At 37.1% G+C, this 22,138-nt stretch overlaps 1 protein-coding gene across 3 annotated transcripts in view; it reads left to right on the forward strand.

The window, feature by feature from the left end:
- PRDM5 (PR/SET domain 5) overlaps positions 1–22,138 on the forward strand; it is a 250,855-nt gene that overhangs the window by 120,088 nt on the left and 108,629 nt on the right. For 2 of the 3 annotated variants that reach the window (XM_089302574.1, XM_089302576.1), the window contains exons 4-10: positions 3,040–3,214; positions 5,646–5,820; positions 7,219–7,311; positions 7,572–7,693; positions 13,457–13,536; positions 18,116–18,200; positions 20,132–20,289. In XM_089302574.1, the coding sequence (XP_089158700.1) occupies positions 3,040–3,214; positions 5,646–5,820; positions 7,219–7,311; positions 7,572–7,693; positions 13,457–13,536; positions 18,116–18,200; positions 20,132–20,289 (888 nt within the window). The remainder of the gene's footprint in view (positions 1–3,039; positions 3,215–5,645; positions 5,821–7,218; positions 7,312–7,571; positions 7,694–13,456; positions 13,537–18,115; positions 18,201–20,131; positions 20,290–22,138) is intronic. The other variant, XM_089302575.1, reaches the window with a different exon arrangement.

A 22,138-nucleotide genomic window follows, 5' to 3' on the forward strand; every position in this document is an offset into this window, starting at 1 on the left:
TCAGTGAAATTGATGTTTTGAGCTTTCATTATTGTTTACAGTCCTTGTCTGTACTGTTGAGGAACAGTGTTTTTTCTTTTTACTATTGGTTTAAGTCTTTACTTGGTGGTGGGTTATGCTTATGATTATAAAATACACTGGAAGTATGTCATTCAAAAAAAGGAGTTAACAGTCATATAGAAGTTTATTCAGTTTTTTTTAATGAGAAATAACTTCATATGTATAGGAGGTATAAAATCCAAAACTTCCATGAGTGCTGTGAATATTATAGGAATATCCTTTAACTGAAGCTAATGGTTAAATTTGTTTTAAGGGTTTAAGCTTTTGAATTAAGCCTTTCTTCCACAGTGTTATATGAGTATGATCATAACTTCTCTCATTTCCATGGAATTTAAAAATATGTTGTGTTTCTAAAATTATAAAACAATCTGTTCTTGTAATGAATCCCCAAACTATACAATATTGAATATAGAATAGCTTCTTTCCCACCCTCAACATAACTGTATAAACAATTGTGTGTGTTTAATTTTTCATGAGTATCCTGTTTGTGCATGCATGCATGTGCATATCCGTGCATTCTCTACGCACTCTTCTTCCTCACCCTTTTACCACTTTCATTTTTCTCTTTTTCTTTTAAGTAATTAAGAGCTCTGATATGGTCACAGGAAAGAAGACTTTTCTCTGTGTTCTATGCTTTATTGAGTGTCTTTTCTGGGTGGAGCTTGTTTTCTTTGTCCTTCCTACCATTTGCCCATCAAGAAGGTTTCAGTAAATTCAGATTGTGCTTTTCTTTTCTTTATTCTCAGCAGCAAAACTAAGAAATCTCCTCAACTGTGAAAAAGAGAGCAATTTTGGGGGCTTTCTCCTGAGAACAGAAGTCCCATTTCTAGCTTCCCTAGTGACTGGTTCAATCCAAGAGGGACTCTTTCTTCTACCAGTTGATTCCAAGTGTGATTTCTATGGGATATCCTTGGAAAAAATTTTTTTCTTAGCTGCATTTTTCTTCTATTTGTTTTATTAGTTGAAGTTCCTCCTGCTTTACTTGTCCATCATTTCAACCATGTCAGATTTCTGTCTTCAGGAATTTTCTAAGACATTTTAGTTTGTTGATTGGTGTTGATTGTTTCATTTTCTTCTCTTTCTGTCATTTCTGTGGGATTCATGGAGGCTAAGTGGTGAGGGCCATATACGATGGCTTTGCCAGCATCTTGAGCCTTCCAGATGTATAATCTTTTTTGTATTTCTATTCCAGTTTTTCAGAAATTCTTTCAGGAAAACAATTGCCTGAGGTTTCTCTTGGAATTTGAAGGTCCCCCCCCCCACTTTTGCATTTAATATTATCCATTATGAAATAATTGATATTTCATTGCTCTTCTCTATGAGTAAGCAGCACTATTGCTTGACAGTCTGAATGATGGACCTCCACAAGGTGTTACCATGTACAAGACCAATTAATGGTGTAAAATTCACTTAAAAGTTTTATTCGTTTATTTGATATGTATAGATATCATTATCTTTTTAAAAAGATTTATTTATTAGAAAGTCAGAGTTATAGAGAGGGAGAGACAAAAAGACCAAGATCTTCCATCTGCTGTTTCACTGCCTAGGTGGCTGTAAGAGCCAGGGTAGGGCCACGCTGAAGCTAGGAGTTCCATTTAGATCTCCCACATGGGTGCAAGGGCCCATGTACTTGAACCATTTTCTGCTGCTTTCCCATGCCATTAGCAGGGAGCTGGATCAGAAGTATAGCAACCAGGACATGAACTGGCACCAGTTAAGAGATGCCAGTGTTGCACACAATGTCTACCTGCTGCTGGCTTCATGTTACTATCTTTAAAATTTTTTTTTCATATTAATTCAGAAGAACAGAGAACTGACAGAGTGAACTCCGATCTACTGGCATGCTTCTTAAATTCCGAGAGTTGCCTGTGACTGGGACCAAAGCCAGGAGCTGAGAACTCAATCCAGATCTCCCAAGTGGGTGGCAGGAAGCCAGTCACTGGGGTGATCACCTGCTACCTCCCAGGGTCTGCTCCAGCAGGCAGACAGCCAGGCACAGAGCTCAGGACCTATGATATGGGACACTGGCATGTCACTCGCATCTTAACTGCCAGGCCAAATGCCTGTTCCCAGAATTTTTAAAAAGAAATTTATTTTTTAAAAAAGGAAAAGAAAAGGAAAGAAAAAAATAAAAATGGGACCAGCATGCTGGCATCCCATATGGGCATCAATTTGTGTCCTGGCTGCTCTAGTTTTATTTGAGCTCCCTGCTAATGTCTGGGGAAAAACAGTGGAGGATGGCCCAGGAAGATGGTCCCACATGGGGGACCCTCATGAAGCTTCTGGCTCCTGACTTCTGCCTGGCCCCATGCTGGCCATTGCAGCCTTTGCGGGGGGTGGGGGGAGGGTTGTGAACCAGCAGGTGGAATATCTCTCCCTCTCTGTGTCTCTCCCTTTCTGTCTGTAATTCTGACACTCAAAATAAATAAATAAATCTTACAAATTATTTGTATTTTATTTGAAAGGCAGAGAAACACACAACAGATATGAAGAAACAGAGAGACCTTCCATCCACTGGTTCACTCCGCAAATGTCCAGGACAGCCAAGGATAGGCAAGCTTGAAGCCAGCAGCCTGGAGCTCCATCTGGGCCTCCCATGGGGTGGCAGGGATCCAAGTACCTGGGTCAACATCTGCTAATTTCCAGTGTGTGTATTAGCAGGAAGCTGGATTGGAAATAGAACTAGGACTCAAACCAGGCACTCTGCTATGGGATGGAGGTGTCCCAAACAACATGTTAACTGGTGTGCCATGCCCCACTATTTTTTTATTGTATATATTTGTATTTTATTTGTCAGGTGACTGAATGTTGTCACTTTTCTTTTTTAGCATCCAGATCAATTGAGGATATAGGAAAAAATATATTCTTAACTTTTGATGGGCAGATGGTACTCAATTATTGTGTCCTAAATTGATTTCTTAATTACTATCAGAAATAACTGAATGTTTCAGTACTTATTTTTTTGTTTGTTTGTTTTAGGAAGGGGAAAATATTTTCTATTTGGCGGTTGAAGATATAGAAACAGATACAGAACTTCTGATTGGCTACCTGGACAGTGACATGGAAGCGGATGAGGAAGAACAACAAATGATGACCGTGATCAAAGAAGGGGAGGTTGAAAATTCTAAAGGACCATCAACAGCTGGCAGAAAAGGTATTGAATCTTTAATTTGTGATCTGAGAGATTAAAAATTGTAGAACGAGTGCAGTTTGGACCTTTTGAATTATGGGTGCATTGTCATGCACTGTTCTCCAAATAGTTTTTTACAAAACTGCTCTCAGAGGATATCCAGATTTTTGCTCATTTTTTTGCAGCTGGACAGAAATGCCGGGGGTGGGTGATAGATGTGTCCTGTAGGTCTTCCAAGGTCAGGGCCAGCCCTGCTTTACTGGGGTGGGTCCTGGCTCTTGGTACTCTCGCTGGTGCATTGTGGTTACAAATTGTCAGGATTTCTGTACTCTTGCCCTTGCCCTGGCTCTGCCACTCATCAGTCTGTCACAGTGGGCAAGGCACTGACTCTCTGAATATTTTCTTTCTCATCTGCACACGTGAAAAAAATGAGTTCAGAGGTCAGGTGCGCAGGAGGACCCTGCCGGATCCTGGGGGATTTGTTCCTGGGCCTCATTCCTTTTAGAGATCTTTTGGGAATCTGCAGATTCTGGGAATCTTTTCTTATTCTGATCACAGACCCCGGCAGGATTGCTAGGTTGTCATAGTTTAATGACCAAAACCTTAAAATAACCATAGGCTGAACTTGCACAAATCACTTCTGCAATTCGGGTGATTCCACTTGCTTCTCACCTGTAGAGGAATAATCAAGTACTAGTGAACCTTGTTTGTGCTGTTTTGTATTTTCTTTTTTATGGCATTAGAGGGGAAAATCAGTGATGTTATAGTTGTTCACATTTTGTAATTGACTAAGTCTGAGTCCGTTCTGGCTGCCACAACAAAATAATCTTAGATGAGGTAATTTATAAAAAACAGAAATCTATTGCTTACAGTTCTATAGCCTGGGAAGTCCTAGTTTGATCAAGGTGTCAGCCAATGTGGTGTTTAGTGAGGGCTGATGACTCCTAGGTGTCACCTTCTCCATGTGTCCTCACCTAACACATGTGGGGAATAAGCTTCCTGGGCCCCTTTATGAAGAGGCGCTAAGCTCATTCAGGAGATGGCAGAGGTCCTGCCTCTCTGTGCTGTTCCAGGGAGGATCAGGTTTCAGCACAGGAACCTTGCAGGTTTTGTGTAGCACAGCCACTTCAGAAGTGACGCTGGTTTCATTAGTTGCAGTGTGGATAATACTTCTCATGAATTTCCTATTCTAATTGTATGTTATTGGCTGAGAAAGTGGGAGCAGTCTCCTACCATTGCCAGCTGAAGTCTGTTTCCTAATTGTAGATTCTTTAAGGGGCAGGTGAGGAAAGACTCGGTCTGTTTTGTGTTCTCCATGCACTATTTGGAATGTCACATTTGCACTGATGAAGATTATTTCTTTTGTATTCTATGTTTCCACATTATTTTTTTTCTCTGTTACCACAGGGCTTGTTATTACTGTGTTCATTATTTTAGTTTACAAGTAAATTCCCTACTTATCTGTTGCCCTGATTTCTGCTTAAGTTATCAAAATACAAGTTTTTATTGTCTTTGTGAAAAGAATTAGCAGAAACTCAAAACAAATTTTTAGCCATGAATCAGGTACCAGTTGCTATTTTTATTTAGAATTCTTAGTGTATTGTATATACAAACAAAGAAACAACAAAAATAAAAGTCCCGAAAAAGAAGTCATTCAAATATGTAACAGTGAAGAAATTGGTTACATAAATTATAGTGCCTTATGTTTAAAATTATTGTTGACTTGAGATGATGTTAAATGGGAAAAAAAGAGTAACATATAAAATTATGTGGAAAATATAATCACAGATATAACTGTTCCTAGACTGTGCATAAAAGATGTATGTACAAAAGACAAGTCAGGCTAGAAATACAGCAATTTCCTATTCATGATGTCATTATTGGTGTTTTTTATTTTCCTTGTTTCTTGTGTGTGTGTTTTCTAAATTAACTTCATTTGATAATTAGAGAAAATTTTATGTAATTTAAATAGCACACTAAAAAATTTGGGCAGAGCTGTATGAGTCCATATGGGGTAGGGGAGCCTCACTCACTGCAGCCCTGTTTTTATGACCGTATTCTTTTTTCACATAAATGTGAGAGTCCCCTTGGTAATTTAACATAGTTTGCCTCGGTTGGATTTTTCTCTATGTGAAACTAAAAGTGAACTATAGATGACCCATTTTAGGGAAGAAATCTTGTTTTGCAATTCAACATATAGAATGCTTTTTTGTTTTGAAAAGTTAACATTAAAACCTAAGTTAAAATTGAATTTGATTATCCATTAATTGGGTAACACAAGAAGAATGATTTTAAAAATAATGTATCTCTAGTAATATTCTCTATAATTTTCTGTGGACAATGCTATGGATATTCATTAAACACAGTCCACTTTATTTTAAAGTGAGGGTAAAACTGCCCAGTTCTTGGCTGTGGATTTTTATCTAATAAACTTGCTTTCTTTATAAATGCACAGATCTCCTTGATTGTAAAGAAGACTGTGCCTGTCCCCATTGTGAATCAAGCTTTGCCAGTGAGGAAATTCTCGCTGAGCATCTTCAGACGTTGCACCAGAAGCCCACAGAGGAGAAAGAGTATAAGTGCAAAAGCTGTGGGAAGAAGTTCCCAGTTAAGCAGGCTTTGCAAAGACAGTGAGTATCTTAAAGAATATCTTTCAAGTTCTTTGCTTAATTTTTCCTTTAACGTCTGATGGTTTTAACAGATATTTATGTGTGTGTGCATGTGTGTGTCCATGTGTCTACATGAGAGAGATTTAGCATTCTTCATTGGCACTGACATTGCTATTACCGTATTCATTATTTTAGTTTCAAAGTAAATTCCCTACTTATCTGTTGCCCTGATTTCTGCTTCAGTCATCAAAGTACTAGTTTTCATTGTCTTTGTAGAAAGAATCAGCAGACACTCAAAACAAATTTTTAACCATGAATCAGGTACCAGTTGCTATTTTATTTAGAATTTTCAGTGTCTTTTTAGGATAACATTGATTTTTGAACTGTTCTGATTATGAAATTTAATAAGGAAACATTGTTATAGTAAGGACTCTTTGTCTATTTGCTAACTTGCTATTCAATATCAAACTCACTGTTTTATTAATCTGAAATACAGATGTCATACTATAGCTATTGCTTGGAGGTGACAGATCAAGTTTCAGTTGTCTGCATTTGATATTCCCTCTGGAGTCAGTTAAAGAAAAGTTTAAGGAATGGAGAGCGTTCTTAGTATAAAAAATACATGAATGTTCGAGGAAACACTATTTATTTCTTAGCAACTTTGGAGGAGAAGTTTCAAGATGAATAGATGAAGGATATGACAATATGGTGAATTCAGTGACCCCACACACATCTGTGTATCCTTTAACAACTTATATAACACATTAATTATTCTTTTATTGAAATGTTTTACAGAATCATGAATTACAATTTATGTTGGAAACATAAAATTACTCTTCTAAATATATTTCATGGGATCATGAATGACCTTACATATGAATAAGAAATCTTTAACATATGGCTTAGTGTTACTTTTTTTTAGGTTTCATTAAATTAAAATTCTAGAGAACACTATGATTCATATTTGAACTATTTCCATCTATTACATGCTTCAAGTTTTACTTAACAAAATTTTTTAAATGTCTGCTTAAAACTTAAATTGAATGAGCTTAAAAATGAAAGCTTTTCTAGTAAAAGGAGATTAATGCTTAGAGATTCTATTGCAGGTCTTTAAAAATAAAGCAAGAACTATACACTTTTTAATAAATATTATAAATATACTTTAATAAATATACTTTAAAACTGCATTCTAGTCAACTTTTATTGGATTTATTATTACATATTCTATACAAGTGATACCCTTGCTTGCTAGTGCTTTTAGTTAAATGGAGAACTACTAAAAACCTTAAAAGGCAGAAGACTGAGTGAAAGGAGAGATCATGAGCATGATTTTATTCAAAGTTAACATAATGCATAAGTTTTTTCTTGGACTTTCAGTGTTTGTTTTTCTGTCTCTGTTTCTCCCCATTTCCCTCTCAGTGTTCTTCATTGCACAGCGAAAAGCAGTCTGAAGGATTCTTCGCGAAGTTTTCAGTGTTCAGTTTGCAATTCTTCCTTCAGTTCAGCATCGAGGTTTTGTGTCTGAGTTATCAGATGGCTGTTGTATAACTATGGGTCATTTTTTTTTGCATGTGCATTTCCATGCTTCTTAGTGATTCAATATCATGTGGCTACAGAATGTAAATGCTTTCCTTACCTGCATAGGTAATGCATGAAATGACTCCAGACTCCACTAGCAAGCATGTACTACCAAAGCCTGCCGTGAAGTTTGAATTTTGTAGGTTTGTCTTCAGCATTCCTTCCCCCTGTTTCACTTGTTGGTTGTCTTATAGTTTTGAGCAGCACCAGGAGACGTGCCGGGGGGATGCCAGGTTTGTGTGCAAGGCCGACAGCTGTGGGAAAAGGCTGAAGAGCAAAGATGCCCTGAAAAGGCACCAGGAAAACGTCCACGCTGGTGAGGAGTCACTGGAGGGTCACTATGAAAGGGGTTTCCTCTCCACAGGCCACAGAGATCTGTTTTCAATTCTCACCCTGGAGAAGCGAGCTGGCTTTTCCATTGTGTTTCACACAGATGCGCCTTCTGGCAGTAGACTCTTTTTCTTTCACTGAACGCTATTCCATTTTTCAGGTTGATTTTAGCAGCACTTATTATTTTTCTGATCTCCAAATTAATCGCAACTGTAAATCTCAGCTAGAATCTAGTGGACCTTGGTAGTTGTATACATTAGGAATTACTGTTTGCAATGAACAGTTGTCATGTTTCAGCATATGAAATTCTGCTTTAATCACTTGTTGATGATTACAGGCATAATTTCAAATAGTAAGTGAAGCCTTTCTGCTTTAATCTCTTTAGAATAAAATTCAGTATTTTCAGTACATATATTCTCCTATATTAGGGGAAATTCTTAATACATTTTGACATAGAAGTTGAATATGTTTGGAATAATAAATGATCTTTACATTCTGCGTAACATCAAATTAAATAATAAACACATATAAAATTTAACTGTCAGAGTTTATCTGCTTAGTGCATGGGAGGCAGTCAGCAAATCTATTTTGATTTACAAATTGAACCCTATTCACTCATTTGAGTAGTACCTTTTCCATTAAGGAAGTTGAGGTCCAAATACATTTCTCATGTATTTATCCTTGAATTTTTGGAAGTGGGTAGAATTATGTCCCTGGATATAGAGGAAAGTGGATTTCTTAGGCTGCTTGATGCCCATGTGATGTGAGCATACTTCAAAAAGTTTGTGCAACACTGAAGTCTCCCATCCATTGGTTCAGAGAGAGAGAAAGAGACTGAAGTCTCCCATCCGTTGGTTCACTCCCCAGATAGGTGCAATGGCCAGAGCTAATCCAGGAGCTTCTTCCGGATCTCCCATGTCCCAAGCACTTAGACTATCATCCACTTCTTTCCCAGGCACATTAGCTGAGAGCTGGGTCAGAATTGGAGCAGCTGGACTTGACCTAGCTCCCATATGGGATGCTGGTCTTTGTAGGCATTGGCTTTACCTGCTACACCACAGTGCTGGCCCCTCTAATTCTATTTTCAATGAACATTTTAAAGTAACCTTGAATGTCTATGTTTGCTCACCATCCATAAGATAATCACATTAGTAGTAATAAAGTAACTGAGGCTGGTATGAGCATGACTGCAGGTTCCCACTTTGCATTATTTGCTTGGGTTGCCTGTTAAGTGTAAGCTGTTAATGAAAGCTCTGGGTGGCGGAAGGTAGGGCCTTGGGCAGTACACATTTGGGTTCATGCCCATCACTTTTGGACTTGACAGTTTTCAGGCTTCATTTTTTTTCTTTTGAAGTACATAGAAAAGATGACATTTTTCTGAATTCCACCTACTGGGCCCTTTTCTGTGATTGCAAAAAGTATGCATAACTCTTTGATAGACTTGTCTCCATAGTTTTCATGAAAAATGCTGTTCTGGTTAAAATGCTGTTCTTAATTTTCTCCATCTATGTCTGCAACATATTGTAACAAAACTTTCATGTCAGTTTTAAAGTTAACTTTGCTGAACTAAGTAAAAGAACAGATGTAGACTGAAACTGGAAAATTTTGCTTTCTTGTTACTGGGCATGTGGTGTTCAGGCTATGCTGTAAGAGTAATTTCTTTGAGGCTTCTTGTAATTGTCCTTGGATATTATAATATTATTGATCCTGGAAATTCATGGTATTTTATAGGAAGTAATTCATAGGAGAAATTTTTGTTTTTATTTTGTTTCTATGTTGTGGGTACTCTGCAATAGAAAATCTTGTTTTTGTTGATGGAGATCACTATACGTGTCTTTTGCTGGAGATAATACATGATCTCAGTTTCTCATTTGTAGTTTCTCTCTTGCTTCTCCCCTTTCCTTTGTGAACCACATAGACATTTGGGAAAAAAGTATTATTTTTTGGGGGGGGGGATAGCAAGGAAAACAATACTCAAGGATCTGAATGTAGAATCCTATGTCACAGAAAGGAGAAAGTGTCCATAAAATGAGAAGAGTTTGCCATTTCTACTAATGATGGCAAATATGTTCCTTGTTAAGTGATGTGAATTGAAGTTACTGAAGGGAGAGAAGCTGAATTTTGAACCATGCAGTAATATTTTCCATAGAAATTGTAAAAAGTGGTGATAGGTTGTCAGACTAGCTGCTAACATTCTTAATCCACAGTGTTTTAAAATTCATGATACTTAAATGACTACATATTTAGTGCAGTTTTGTTAATTTATTTCACCATTCACCTACTGCTATCAGTTATGTGTCTTTCAATATTTTAAAATTTGAATATGAAAGTCAAATATTAGGGGACTGTGCCCTGGATCACTTAATTAATCCTCTGCCTGCAGCACTGGCATCCCCATATGTGTGCTAGGTTCTAGTCCTGGTTGCTCCTCTTTCAGTCCAGCTCTCTGCTGTGGCCCTGGAGGGCAGTGGAGGATGGCCCAAGTGCTTAGGCGCCTGCATCCGCATGGGAGACCAGGAGGAAGCACCTGGCTCCTGGCTTCAGATCGGCACAGCACCGGCCATGGCAGTCATTTGGGGAGTGAACCAACAGAAGGAAGACCTTTCTCTCTGTCTTTCTCTCTCACTGTCTATGACTCTACCTGTCAAAAAAAAAAGTCTAATATTAGACTTACCTGAATATGGTAAAACTCAACTAGGATAAAGTCTGACAAAGGATTTGTTGGTGCTGCTTTTCTTGAAACTAGGGAAGCCTATAGGCTAGTAAGAACCTTCAGTTAGCCAAGAGGAGGCAGAGGGTGAAGGTACTGAGTTTCTTGATCTACTTGCCATCTTTCTTCTTTGCTTAGATTCTGTGTATGCTAACAAGAGACTTGGTATTCACGAGAGATAACATCTGCATTTGCAGATACAGTCATAAATTTTTCCTGGATTTTTTCCCATAGGAGCTAAGACTTGAGTTGATACTGAGGCAGAGGAGGAGAGAGAAGGTTGAAGAGTAGAGAGGGAGGATGAGTGTACTCTGTGTTCCTATGGTCAGGTGTGCTGCACATGGTGGCTGTGACTCTGGAGCTTGGTGTCATTACCAGGCAAGGAGTGCAGAGGTAAAGTGAGGGGTGGTTGAGGATGTCTGCTTCTTCCCAGTCTGTTTCTCCTCTGACCCACCCAGTGAGAAAAGCCTGGGCCTGTTCTCAAGGTGCAGTTGCCATAAGGGATGGTGTGATAGGAACCCTGTGCTTTTACGTAACAGTCAGCATGGTAGACTTCTGTAGCCTCAGAAAGTGTGGGGATTTCTCCTCACCAGCAAGCAAGCCATCAGGGCTGTAGTGGACACAAGCTGGGCCTCCTCTAAATCAATCTGAAGCCATCTCCCTGGAGAAAGCATCAGATCTCACAGGTTGAAAGCTTAGTCCCCACAGCCGCCCCCTCTATAGATTCCAGTCACAAGCTCCAAGTTATTCTGTCTATGCTTCTAACCCATCCCATAAATCAGGGCTTCCACAGCTTGAATGACTCACAGAACTCAGGGAAACACTTAGCTTTATGATGTTATGAAAGATATTCCAGCAAAGATGAGAGGAATAGGCACAGAATGAGGAAAGGCATGGAGAGTTCATGCTTTCTCCAAGCACCACCCTCCAGTAACCTCTGTGTGTTCAGCTATCTTGGTGCTCTGGAACCCTACCCTGTTGAGGTTTTATGGCGACTCTATTGCATATGCATGACCTGGTGGGGAAAACCAGCAATGCCTGCCCATAGGCTTCAGTGTCTTTCCTTGAAGGTTTGCACAGGGCCCTCTGGAGTGAGGAGGGTCTTAGGACCAGCTGTCTGTATTGTTGTGCCCTGTCTTGCAGAGGGTGCCATGGGATCGATATCACAATATCACAGATGGAATAGGGCAATGAAAGCTTGTGGGTGGAAGATGGGCATTCCAAGCTAGAAGGAGCTGGATAAAGAGAGAATATTCTTTCTCAGTGGCTTCTCACATCTAAGAGATACATATTTTCATAGGAAATTGATACTGCCCATATCCCATATGGGTACTGGTTCAAGTCCTGGCTGCTCCATTTCTGTGTCAGGTCCTTGCTAATGCATCTGGAAGAGCAGTGGAAGATGGCCCAAGTGTTTGGGTCTCTACACTCACTTGGGAGACCTAAATGAAGCTCCTGGATCCTGGCTTCAGCCTGGCCCAGCCTGGCCATTGTGGCCAATAAAGGAGTGAACCAGCAGATGAAAGATCTTTCTCTTCCTCTGTGTGTGTATGTGTGTGTGTGTGTGTGTGTCTCCTCCTCTCTCTCTGTAACTCTCACTTTCAAATTAAAAACAAATCACTTGTGAGAATTTTCTCCTTTAGTGGTTATATGGTTTGCCAATCACCATGAAAATTTTTCTTGACTGTAATATTTAGCTTACTAAAACAGTGAATAAAAGAGGCATCTTGAATAATAAGACTGAATTCAAAATTTCCTTTATATAAAAGTGTGCTTCTCTTTCAAAAAGATATTTCTCAATGAAATCATATCATTTTGCAATGTTGATTTTAATTCTTTTGGATTTGATTCAGAGTAACAGAGAACTAGCGTAGTGGATACATTGTGTTTAAGGCAGAGATGGCCATTGTTGGGATTAGGTGATCAATATGTCATGATTTGTTATATTCTGCTTTCTTTTTTGTATATTTGAAGTAAAAAAAATAAAAGTTGAAAAAACAATTTTGTGATTATATTTGGTAGCTCATATGGTGCTATTATTACAATACATTTTACAGTATATTTTTATTGTCTTTTCATTTCTTTTTAAAAATTATTTATTTATTTGAAAGGCAAAGTGATAGAGATAGAGACAGAGAGATCTTACATCTGCTGGGTCACTCCCCAGGTGGTTGCAAAGGTAAAGAAAAGCCAGGAGCCAGAAACCTCTTCTGGTTCTCCCATATGGATGTAAGGGGCCTAAGCACTTGGGGAATCCTCCACTGCTTTTGTCAGGCCATTAATAGGAAGCTGGATTGGAAGTGGAACAGCTGGAATATGAATTGGTACCCATGTGGGATGTTGGCATCTCAAGCAGTGGCTTTACCTGATGTCACAGTACTGGCCCTTTTTTTTTCTTAACCATTTTAAACTAAATATGAAATGTGAAATGAGCTACTGTAAACATAATAATGACATAAAAAGACAAAATTGGGCTTTGTTTCCATTTGGTAACTCTTAATTACCAATATAATGCCACATTGCACTTGATTTTACTTTATTCTGTTTCTTGACACTAATTGCATAAAGCATGTGCTCATCAATTTTGTGAATCTAGTGCTAGAAAGAAGAAAATATATTCCATCCTGAAATCTCAACTGATTAAGTAGACTACTCTATTGGCATATAAGGGCAGTAGCAAAATATGTGGATTAATAAACATTTTTCTTATATAAACACCTTTTTTAAATTTTATTTTTGATTTAAATTTTTTTTGTCAAAATGTGCTTTTCTCATTTAATATTGTATTAGTACATGGAAAAGTGAAAATCCTATTTTATAGTGTATAAAGTGGCTTGTCAAACTAAGAATTTCTCAAATTTATTAAGAAAGGATTTAAATACAACTTGCTCTTATCTGAGTTTGATGGCTATATCTCCAAAACTATACAGCTTAAGATTGCAAAGTATGAAGATGAAATTATGTGTCACCTGGACACATCCTGTCTGTTGCTCCTTTAAGTAATACTTAATTCATGGTAGCATTTTGTTTCTGTTATAGGAGATCCAAAGAAAAAGCTCATATGTTCAGTGTGCAATAAAAAGTGTTCTTCAGCATCAAGCCTACAGGAACATAGAAAGGTCAGTAAGATAAAGATGAACTTCATCAAAATAAAGATCTTTTGGTATTTCTAATGTCTGCTATATATTTTTTTTATTTTTTTAAAAGAATTTATTTGTTCATTTATTTGAAAGACAAAGGAGAGAGAGAGAGAAATATCTTTCAACTGCTGGTTCACTCCTCCAAATGGCTGCAAAAGCCAGCTCTGGGGCAGGCTGAAGCCAGAAGCCAGGAACTCCATCCTGACTTCCCTTGTGGATGGCATGGGCCAAGTGTGTGGGCAACCTTCTGCTGTTTTACTAGACACATTAGCAGGGAGCTGACTGGGAAGTGAGCAGCCAGGACTTGAAGTGGCATGGTTTAACCTGCTGTACCACAGTGCTGGCTTCCAATTTTTTTGTGTGGTTAAGAGAGATTACCAATAGTGCCAATTTTTTTTTTTTTAAGTATCTTAAGGAATTAAACTAGCATGCAGCACAGTAAACCGTGAAAAGATATTCTGAGTTGATTATTTTTATTCCTTCAGTACCAAGTTTCATGTTTAGCTGAGTCCTTCAATTATTTATTTATAAATTAAAGTTTCATTTATTCATATATTTGAGGGTCAGAGTAACAGAGAGAGGGAGACAAGAGAGACACACACACACACACATTGAATTTTCATTCACATTTTTGTTCCTCAAATGACCACAACTGCAGGATTTGAGTTAGGCTGAACCCAGGAGCCAGGAACTCCATCATGGTCTCCCAGATATGTGGTGGGGGTCCAAGGACTTGTGCCATCATCTGCTGTCTCTTGGAGTAACCAGGAAACCAGAACAGAAGTATAGTAGCTGGAACATGAATCGGCATTCTCATATGGGATGTCAGCACCTCAAGTGGCGACTTAACTCTCACTGTGCCACAACCCAGGCTCATGAGTTCATTTATAACACCCCACCTTGTTTTCAGGCTTTATCAGTGCTGTTGCTCAGGAGATATAAATGAATGAGGATGCCACACATGTTTGTAATGTTTGTAATATGTTAGGCACTTGATTACTAGAGTTAAAGTCTATTATTGTTTAATTTGGCATGACAAGAGCTGCATTATTTTGAAAACTAAAAGTGATGTAATAATATGACCTAATAATGTGATAATAACACAAATTACCAATATCATGTTTCATTGAACTTGGTTTTACTTTACTGTATTTTTAACTTTATTGCAATAAAATATTCACTCAGATTTATACATCCAAGTGCAGTTAGCAGAAATAAATGATTATATTAGTAGAAAATAAATTTAACATTTCACATGAAAAGTATGTAAATCATTGCTATTATTTTGATATGAAAAGTTAACCTGAAATTAAATGGCAACTATTACCTCTAATACTCTTAGCAAGTAGTTAATAGAATTTACAATAAAATAAATTAAAGTGAATTTTGATTTTTGTTTGCATTATGACAGAGTCAAAGTATTTTATTGATAACAAAGGGATAAATGATTGTTTCCTGATTTAATACATTGTTTTTAAAATATCTAGGGACATTGGATGCTTTCTTTTAGTGATGTAATACCCAAATGCAGTGGAAATGATACTAGTGAGAGCAAAATTTTACTTTTGTTGAAGTTTGTAAAATGAAATTTTATCTTTGCATGCATATAGATGTAATTCAAAAGGTCTTAAAATTCATATGATTTTATAATCCAGTAGCTACAACCATGTGCTATGGATTTAACTTACAACATATTGGATAGTTAATTTATGGTGTTGACATGTCTGAGGTTGTATCCTGTATGTTGAGTGATTTTGATCCTTGGGGAGAAATAATGGAACAAACACCGGCCAGTGAGTCAGAAGATGGAATTCTTCTTTTCCTGTCAGTAACCCTCCATTCAACATTGAGCCTCTGTTTTCTCATTTATGAAATGAGACATTCAATTTATTAGTGTTTTTTTTTTCTCTTACTTTTAAAAGAAACAACGCATAGACATATCCTGATGTTATGATGATGCTTTCAAATTATTTTAAGCTATTTTATCCAGAGAGAGAGAAAGAGAGAGACAGAGACAGAGATTAGGAGATGTCCTATTTGTTGGTTCACTCCTAAATACTCTCAACATCCTGGGCTGGGTCAGGCTAAAGTGAGAAGCCAGGAATTCAATCCAGATCTCCCGTTGGGGTGCTAGGGACCCAAGTACTTGAGCTGTCACCTACTTTCCAGGGTACGCATTAGCACGAAACTAGAATTTGGAGTAGAACCAAGGCTTGAACATAAACACTCTAATATGGGATGTGGACACCCTTTTTGCTTTTAGAAATGCGTTTCTTTTTATTTTATTTATTTATTTATTTATTTTTGACAGGCAGAGTTAGACAGAGAGAAAGAGAGAGAGGTCTTCCTTAGATATTTTACCAAATATAGTATTTCAGCAAAGCTGTATGTGGAACATATTTCTGAATACTGTTGTCTTTTCCATTTATTTTCTTCATAGTATAAGGCATTTTTTCCCCTAAAAGGAGTGTCTAGGTAGAAGGACAACCTACATGCCGATGGTGGAATACAGCATATAGAACTAATGCTTCCTGAGTGGCCTAGCAGCCCCCTCCATTACAACGCAGCCTCTCTAATTTAGCTTTCTGAATTCTTAGACAGCTTTGTTGACTCCAGCTTTGGCTATTATATTCGTAGATGTCTAATGTCTAATAGAGTTTGGTTGCAGTGTTTCATATTGCCAGTAGATGGTGCTTTAAGGTAATACAAGATTACCGTAGAGTATTATATTATTATTATAGAGTATTATAGAGTAGAACTTATGTTACTCTAAACTTTCCTGTATTATGGTGTGGGATAGTGTGATCTGTCTTCAACATGATTGAATTTGTGATTTCAAATTATAAAATATTACCCTTAAAATCAATCTGGTCAACTGGAAATTTTACAGAATATGCTTTACTTAGAATTAAGCATAATAAAATATTTTACCTTCATTTTCAGTTTAAATCTGATTTTTTAAGACTTTTTAGGAGTTTTGAAAATATTTTTGGCTTAAATTCTCCACTTCAATGAGGTAGTCAATGCAAAGATGCCTTCATGTTTAGTATATGTTCTTTATGATTTTAGAAATTTCAGTCCAGTTCAACCTTGAAAAATGTTTCATGTTTCAGAAGCCATGAAATTTATCAAGTGAACAAAAATGAATATCCTTCAATATCTTATTTAATAATTATCATTTTATACATGTATTAATAATTTTTTAAAAATGTCATATGCTGTTGCAAGTTGTCATTAAAAATGAAAATAAACCAAGTAAAAGATCCTTGCCCTGGATCCTTCCATGGCCACTTAGATCGAGAGAGCCATTTTCTAGGGTACAGCCCCATCCTTTATGTACTAGTCATGTGCTGCACCTGTCTAGGGTCTTCTGCCTTGATCTGTCATTCTGTACTATCTCTGTTTATTCTGCAGTCAACTGTCCTCTTCTTGTGGAGCACATTGCTTAATTGCAGTTTAGTATTGTGAGCTGTAACTTTACTGAGATAGAAACAAAAACATGACTTCTCCCAAACCACTTTTGAATATTTAGCCAAGTAGTATGATTGTTTTATTCATTGCAATGATCAATATTTCTGATATAAGCCTTCATTCAATATATGGCTTTTGTTTATTTTTAATTTTTATTTATTTATGTGGGAGGCAGAGAGAATAATTCTAGTTTGCCAGTTCACTTGCCAAATGCCCACAAGAGTTGGGATTGGACCTCGAGGTGGGAACACAATCCAGGTCTCCCACGTGGGTGGCAGAAACCCAATTAGTTGAGCCATCATCTCTGCCTGCCAGGGTCTGTGTGAGCACGAAGCTAGAGTCAGGACCTGGAGCTGGGAATTGAACCTAGGCACTGTGATATGAGATGTGGTTGGCCTAACCTGTATCTTAAAATTAGTCCAAATACGCACTGTCATAGTTGCTATTAGATTTGAGTACAATGTTTCTGATAATTAACAGGGCTTCTACTTTTTACATTGCTCGTCCAATTTCTCTGATTTAGTGTCTGAGAAACACTTTAGATAGTTGCTTACAAGTTATGTCTCTTATTTTTTAACTATGAATTTTGATCTTTTTATTGTGATCCTCATATCGTGTGAGACTTTTACTATGAACCGCATACTTTTCAGAATCATGCATCTTTTGGTATTTCCCTGTAATGAATGTTTTGCATTTTACTACTTTTATTTATATTTCAAAGAGCTGCCTGCTATAAAGGGAACATTGTTACCCACAGGTTACATATTTCCAATTGTAAATTTGTGCCTAACAAATAGAGTTAACATATACTGGCAATAATTTCTTACAGACTATGTATTTGCTATATTCTACATAGGTCTACTACATTATGTATTCAAGTAATGTGAATCTTATATTTTCTTTTAATATCATTTTACTAGATAACATGCTTGTTGAATTTTAAATTTATATAGGGTATTATGAATGCATTAAGGCTGGATTAATTTGCATGTCATAGTAGCAACCTTCCACATGTTTATACCTCTGCTTGCATTTTCTTTGTATTAGATTTTGACAGTTGATTTAAGTATCAATTGAACTTTTGCAGACTCATGAGATATTTGATTGTCAAGAATGTAGGAAGAAATTTATTTCAGCTAATCAGCTAAAACGTCATATGATCACTCACTCAGGTAAAGTATATACTTTTTCATTTATTTTGAAATCCCTTCACCAGAGGAATTGTAACTTTGTCATTTTCAGGATTTCTAAGAGCGGTAATAACCAACGGCAAAGGAAGACCTTTCTCTCTGTCTCTCTCTCTCACTGTCCACTCCTGCCTGTCAAAAAAAAAATAAAATAAAATAAAAAAAAAGAAGCCTTGGTTAAAAGTTCTAGTTTGGCTGTTAATTAGTCTTCCCTAGACCTCACATTATTTATTTATTTATTTACTTTAAGATTTTATTTATTTATTTGAGAGGCAGAGTCACAGAGAGAGAGAGAGAGGGAAGGAGGGAGGGAAGGAGAGACAGAGAAAGGTCTTCCATCTGCTGGTTCACCCCACCATGATCAACCTGAGCTGGACTGACCGGAAGCCTCCAGGTCTCCCACGTGGCTGCAGGGGTCCAAGCACTTGGGCCATCTACCACTGCTTTCCCAGGTAACAAGCAGAGAGCTGAATCAGAAGAGGACCAGCCGGCACGTGAAATGTCACCCATATGGGATGCTGACTCTTCAGGGGGAGGCTTAGCACTTCAGGGGGAGGCTTAGCGTACTATGCCACAGTGACTGCCCCAACCTCACGTTATTTACAAGGGAAAGGTGGTTCAATGAAATGATAAAAGAGATCTTCAGAATCACCATTTAGTTTGTTGCCTATCCTGTTCCCCGCTGAGCTTCAATTTCTTTATTCTTCATCTGTGAATTGTGGGCTGGTGCCTACCTTTCAAAATTGCCATGAAAGCTCAATGAGATCATTTATGTACTGTGCTAGCATAGTATCTGACATTTAGCAGAGATCCAACAATTGTGGCTCCTCTGTTTCTAGGTCCTTTTCCATTCCAAATGACTTACTGATAACTGTTACTGATAAATGTATGAATACAGTTTCAGAATGTAATTTCTTAAAGCCTTGTTTTCATTTTAAGCAAATTTGAGTTATAAGTCTGTTCTTATAGATTAAAAAAAAAAAAACAGCTCCACAAATACTTTTGTTTAAAGGAGTCTCACTCTAAAGTTTAGGATGTCTATAATTTGAGACTGTTAATGCAGAATGTTTTGAATATGTTGTTGGAGATAGATACATGTATGTTGGTAAATTAAAATAAGAAATCCAAAGCTAGTAGCTTTCAAATATCCTTCTTTGATACACATAACGTTTTTAAAAATTTGGTTGTCAATATTATAGGATTTCTTATACTAATTGAAATGCATGGTTCCTGCTGAGAATTGGCAGCTCTGCACCTGGGGCCTGTGTGTCCCAGCAGGAGGCCGCTGTGTCCTTTACCTCCTCACCAGGAGCCAACCTTCAGCATTTGGGGACCTGGGACCCTGATTTGAAACATGCATATCTGCGCGGTTTTCACCTGGAAGCAGGATCTCCTCATTGAATTTCAGTTTACAAAATAGAGAGCAGGTGTTTAGCCTCGAAGTTCAGACACCAGAGAAGATGCTTGTGTATCAGAGTGCCTAGGTTCAATACCTGACTCTGCTCCCCAACTCCAGCTTCCTGTTTATCCAGAATCCGGGAAGCAGTGGTGATGGCTCAAGTAATTGAGTATGTGCCACCCATGAGAGAGAATGGATTGAATACTTGTTTCCCAGGTTTGGCCTGGTGCAATCATGGCCACTCGAGGAATGTGAGGAGTGAACCAGAAAATGAAGTTCCCTCTATGCCTTCTACCTTTATCTCTCTGCCTCTCAAATAAATAATTTTTTATTTCTAATTTACAAGATAAGTCTGTAAAGTTTATTAGCCATACATATTATAAATGGCAGATGCTTTTTAAGTTGTTTGACCATGTTTATTTTATGTATACATAAGAAGTAATTTAAGGTAAGGATGTTTCCCTTTTTATCCTTTACCTCTATTAGATATGAGATTGTCTCCACTCATTTTTCACAGAAAAACGACCCTATAACTGCGAGATTTGTAATAAATCTTTCAAGAGGCTTGATCAAGTGGGTGCCCACAAAGTAATACACAGTGAAGATAAACCTTACAAATGCAAGCTTTGTGGAAAGGGATTTGCCCACAGAAATGTTTACAAGAATCATAAGAAGGTAAACATTTATTAATTAATATTATTTTTCACAAATTTGCTTGTAGAATTTTCATTTCTTATTTACAAAAGTTGTTGTATATCTGGAACGATTGGAAAAAAATCTTGCTTGTAAACACTCACTCAGACCATAACCCCTGCAGCCTCATCCAGTCTGCCGTTCTCTATTAAAACTCTCTCACAAGCAAAATGTCATCTAGTGTGTGCACACTCTCGGCTATTACATAATTTTGGGTGCTATAGGGTTGCGCTAATTGTGAAGCCTCTGTTCTGTTCCTTCTTTTGCTATGTTTGATGCTATTTTTCATGTTAGCCTTTTTGGAATTCTCTTCATATTTTGTGTCTTTGTTGTACAGGTCTTCTTCCAGCTTTTTTGGTCTGACTTTCCTTCCAGAGGATATCCTGAATGCTTTGGCTGTGCACATCTCCTGTATTCTCTCCTCTTAAGATATGACTGCTACATCCGTGACTTCTGATATCAACGCTGTGTTGATGAATTCCAAATAATTCATTTTCTTGACTTCCAAACTTCAGATGCATATTTTAAATACATACTTCATATATTACTGAGCATCTCTTTGACATAAAAAATTTGAATTTAGCATGCCCCAGAATGACTTTTTTATCCTCTCTGTCCCAGATAACTTGTCTTAAAAATTTCTTCTTTCTGTGAATGATAGAAACATAGACAAGTCTATTTTTAGTCATGGTCTCTTTATAAAATTAGAAGCCAAATTGTAACGACTATTCTTTAAGTTATCTTACCACCTTCACAATCATCCCTTTCTTTACCATCTAATGAACTGGTTATCTCCCATGCAAATTATTTTTATACCATCTAGTTAGGCTTCTGGGTTCTTAGCACTTTCCATTGCAATCTGTCCCACCATCCTACCGTCCTACTATCCTACCAAAGCATGACACTCTGATTTATCATTCTTATACCCTGTTAAGTACATCTCCAATGCCTATATAAATTATTGCGTGTGTTCATTCAGAGTACTCTAAACTGTGAACTCAACCTATTCTGCAGCTTTTTATCCTTCTATTCTCAGCATTAACCACTCCTAAAATAACATTTATGTTCATTCTGCATGACTTCTCTAACCTCCTTTCCATTAAGTCATAATCACTAAATTTCTTCTATTGTTTTTTATTTATATTTCCTCAATTTTGCCTTTGTTCAAGGTCTCATTTTGGAATATGTATAGTTTTATGTTACCTACTGTGTGTATACAATAAGTAATGTTTGAATTGAATTCAAGAGATTTATTTAAATATATTCAATACGTTGGAAATGCATATAAAACATATTTGTGATGTGACAAATATTTGCTCATTGAATTGAGTTGGTACACTTTAGCATACTATTAATTAACATGAGTGTATAATCTCTTTTAAAATAACTTGAAACTTATTTTTTCAATTCCAGTCTTCCATTAGGATGATAGTTTTTTCAGTATATCAGTATTTATAGGGAGTTTCCAGAGATAACAATTTCTTTTGAAGTCATTAAAATTATATTAATTTCAGCTTTAGTCTAAAATGGAACAGAGAATGTAGATTTATCAAAGAATGAACAGGTTGATTGATAGTGTCCCAAATTGTCTCTGACTTCTCGCTTTCCACCTTTATGTTTAATGCAAGCATTCCATGTTCAGGGGCAGGGCTGTATTCATTATTGCTGCTTTGGAATTATGTGGCTGTAAAGAATTATCTGGCTAGTTTCCTGTTCAGTCTCTGGAACCCTGTTGTTCCTTTCTTTGATGAAACTGATCTACCCACATTTATGAGTTTTTCACAGTTTGGCTTAGCTTATATGCCATATGGGAATTTGGCACAGGATCTTT

The sequence above is a fragment of the Oryctolagus cuniculus genome, chromosome 8 (genome assembly GCF_051225735.1).
Source record: "Oryctolagus cuniculus isolate XC-2025 breed Fujian yellow rabbit chromosome 8, ASM5122573v1, whole genome shotgun sequence".
Taxonomy (NCBI): Eukaryota; Metazoa; Chordata; class Mammalia; order Lagomorpha; family Leporidae; genus Oryctolagus; species Oryctolagus cuniculus.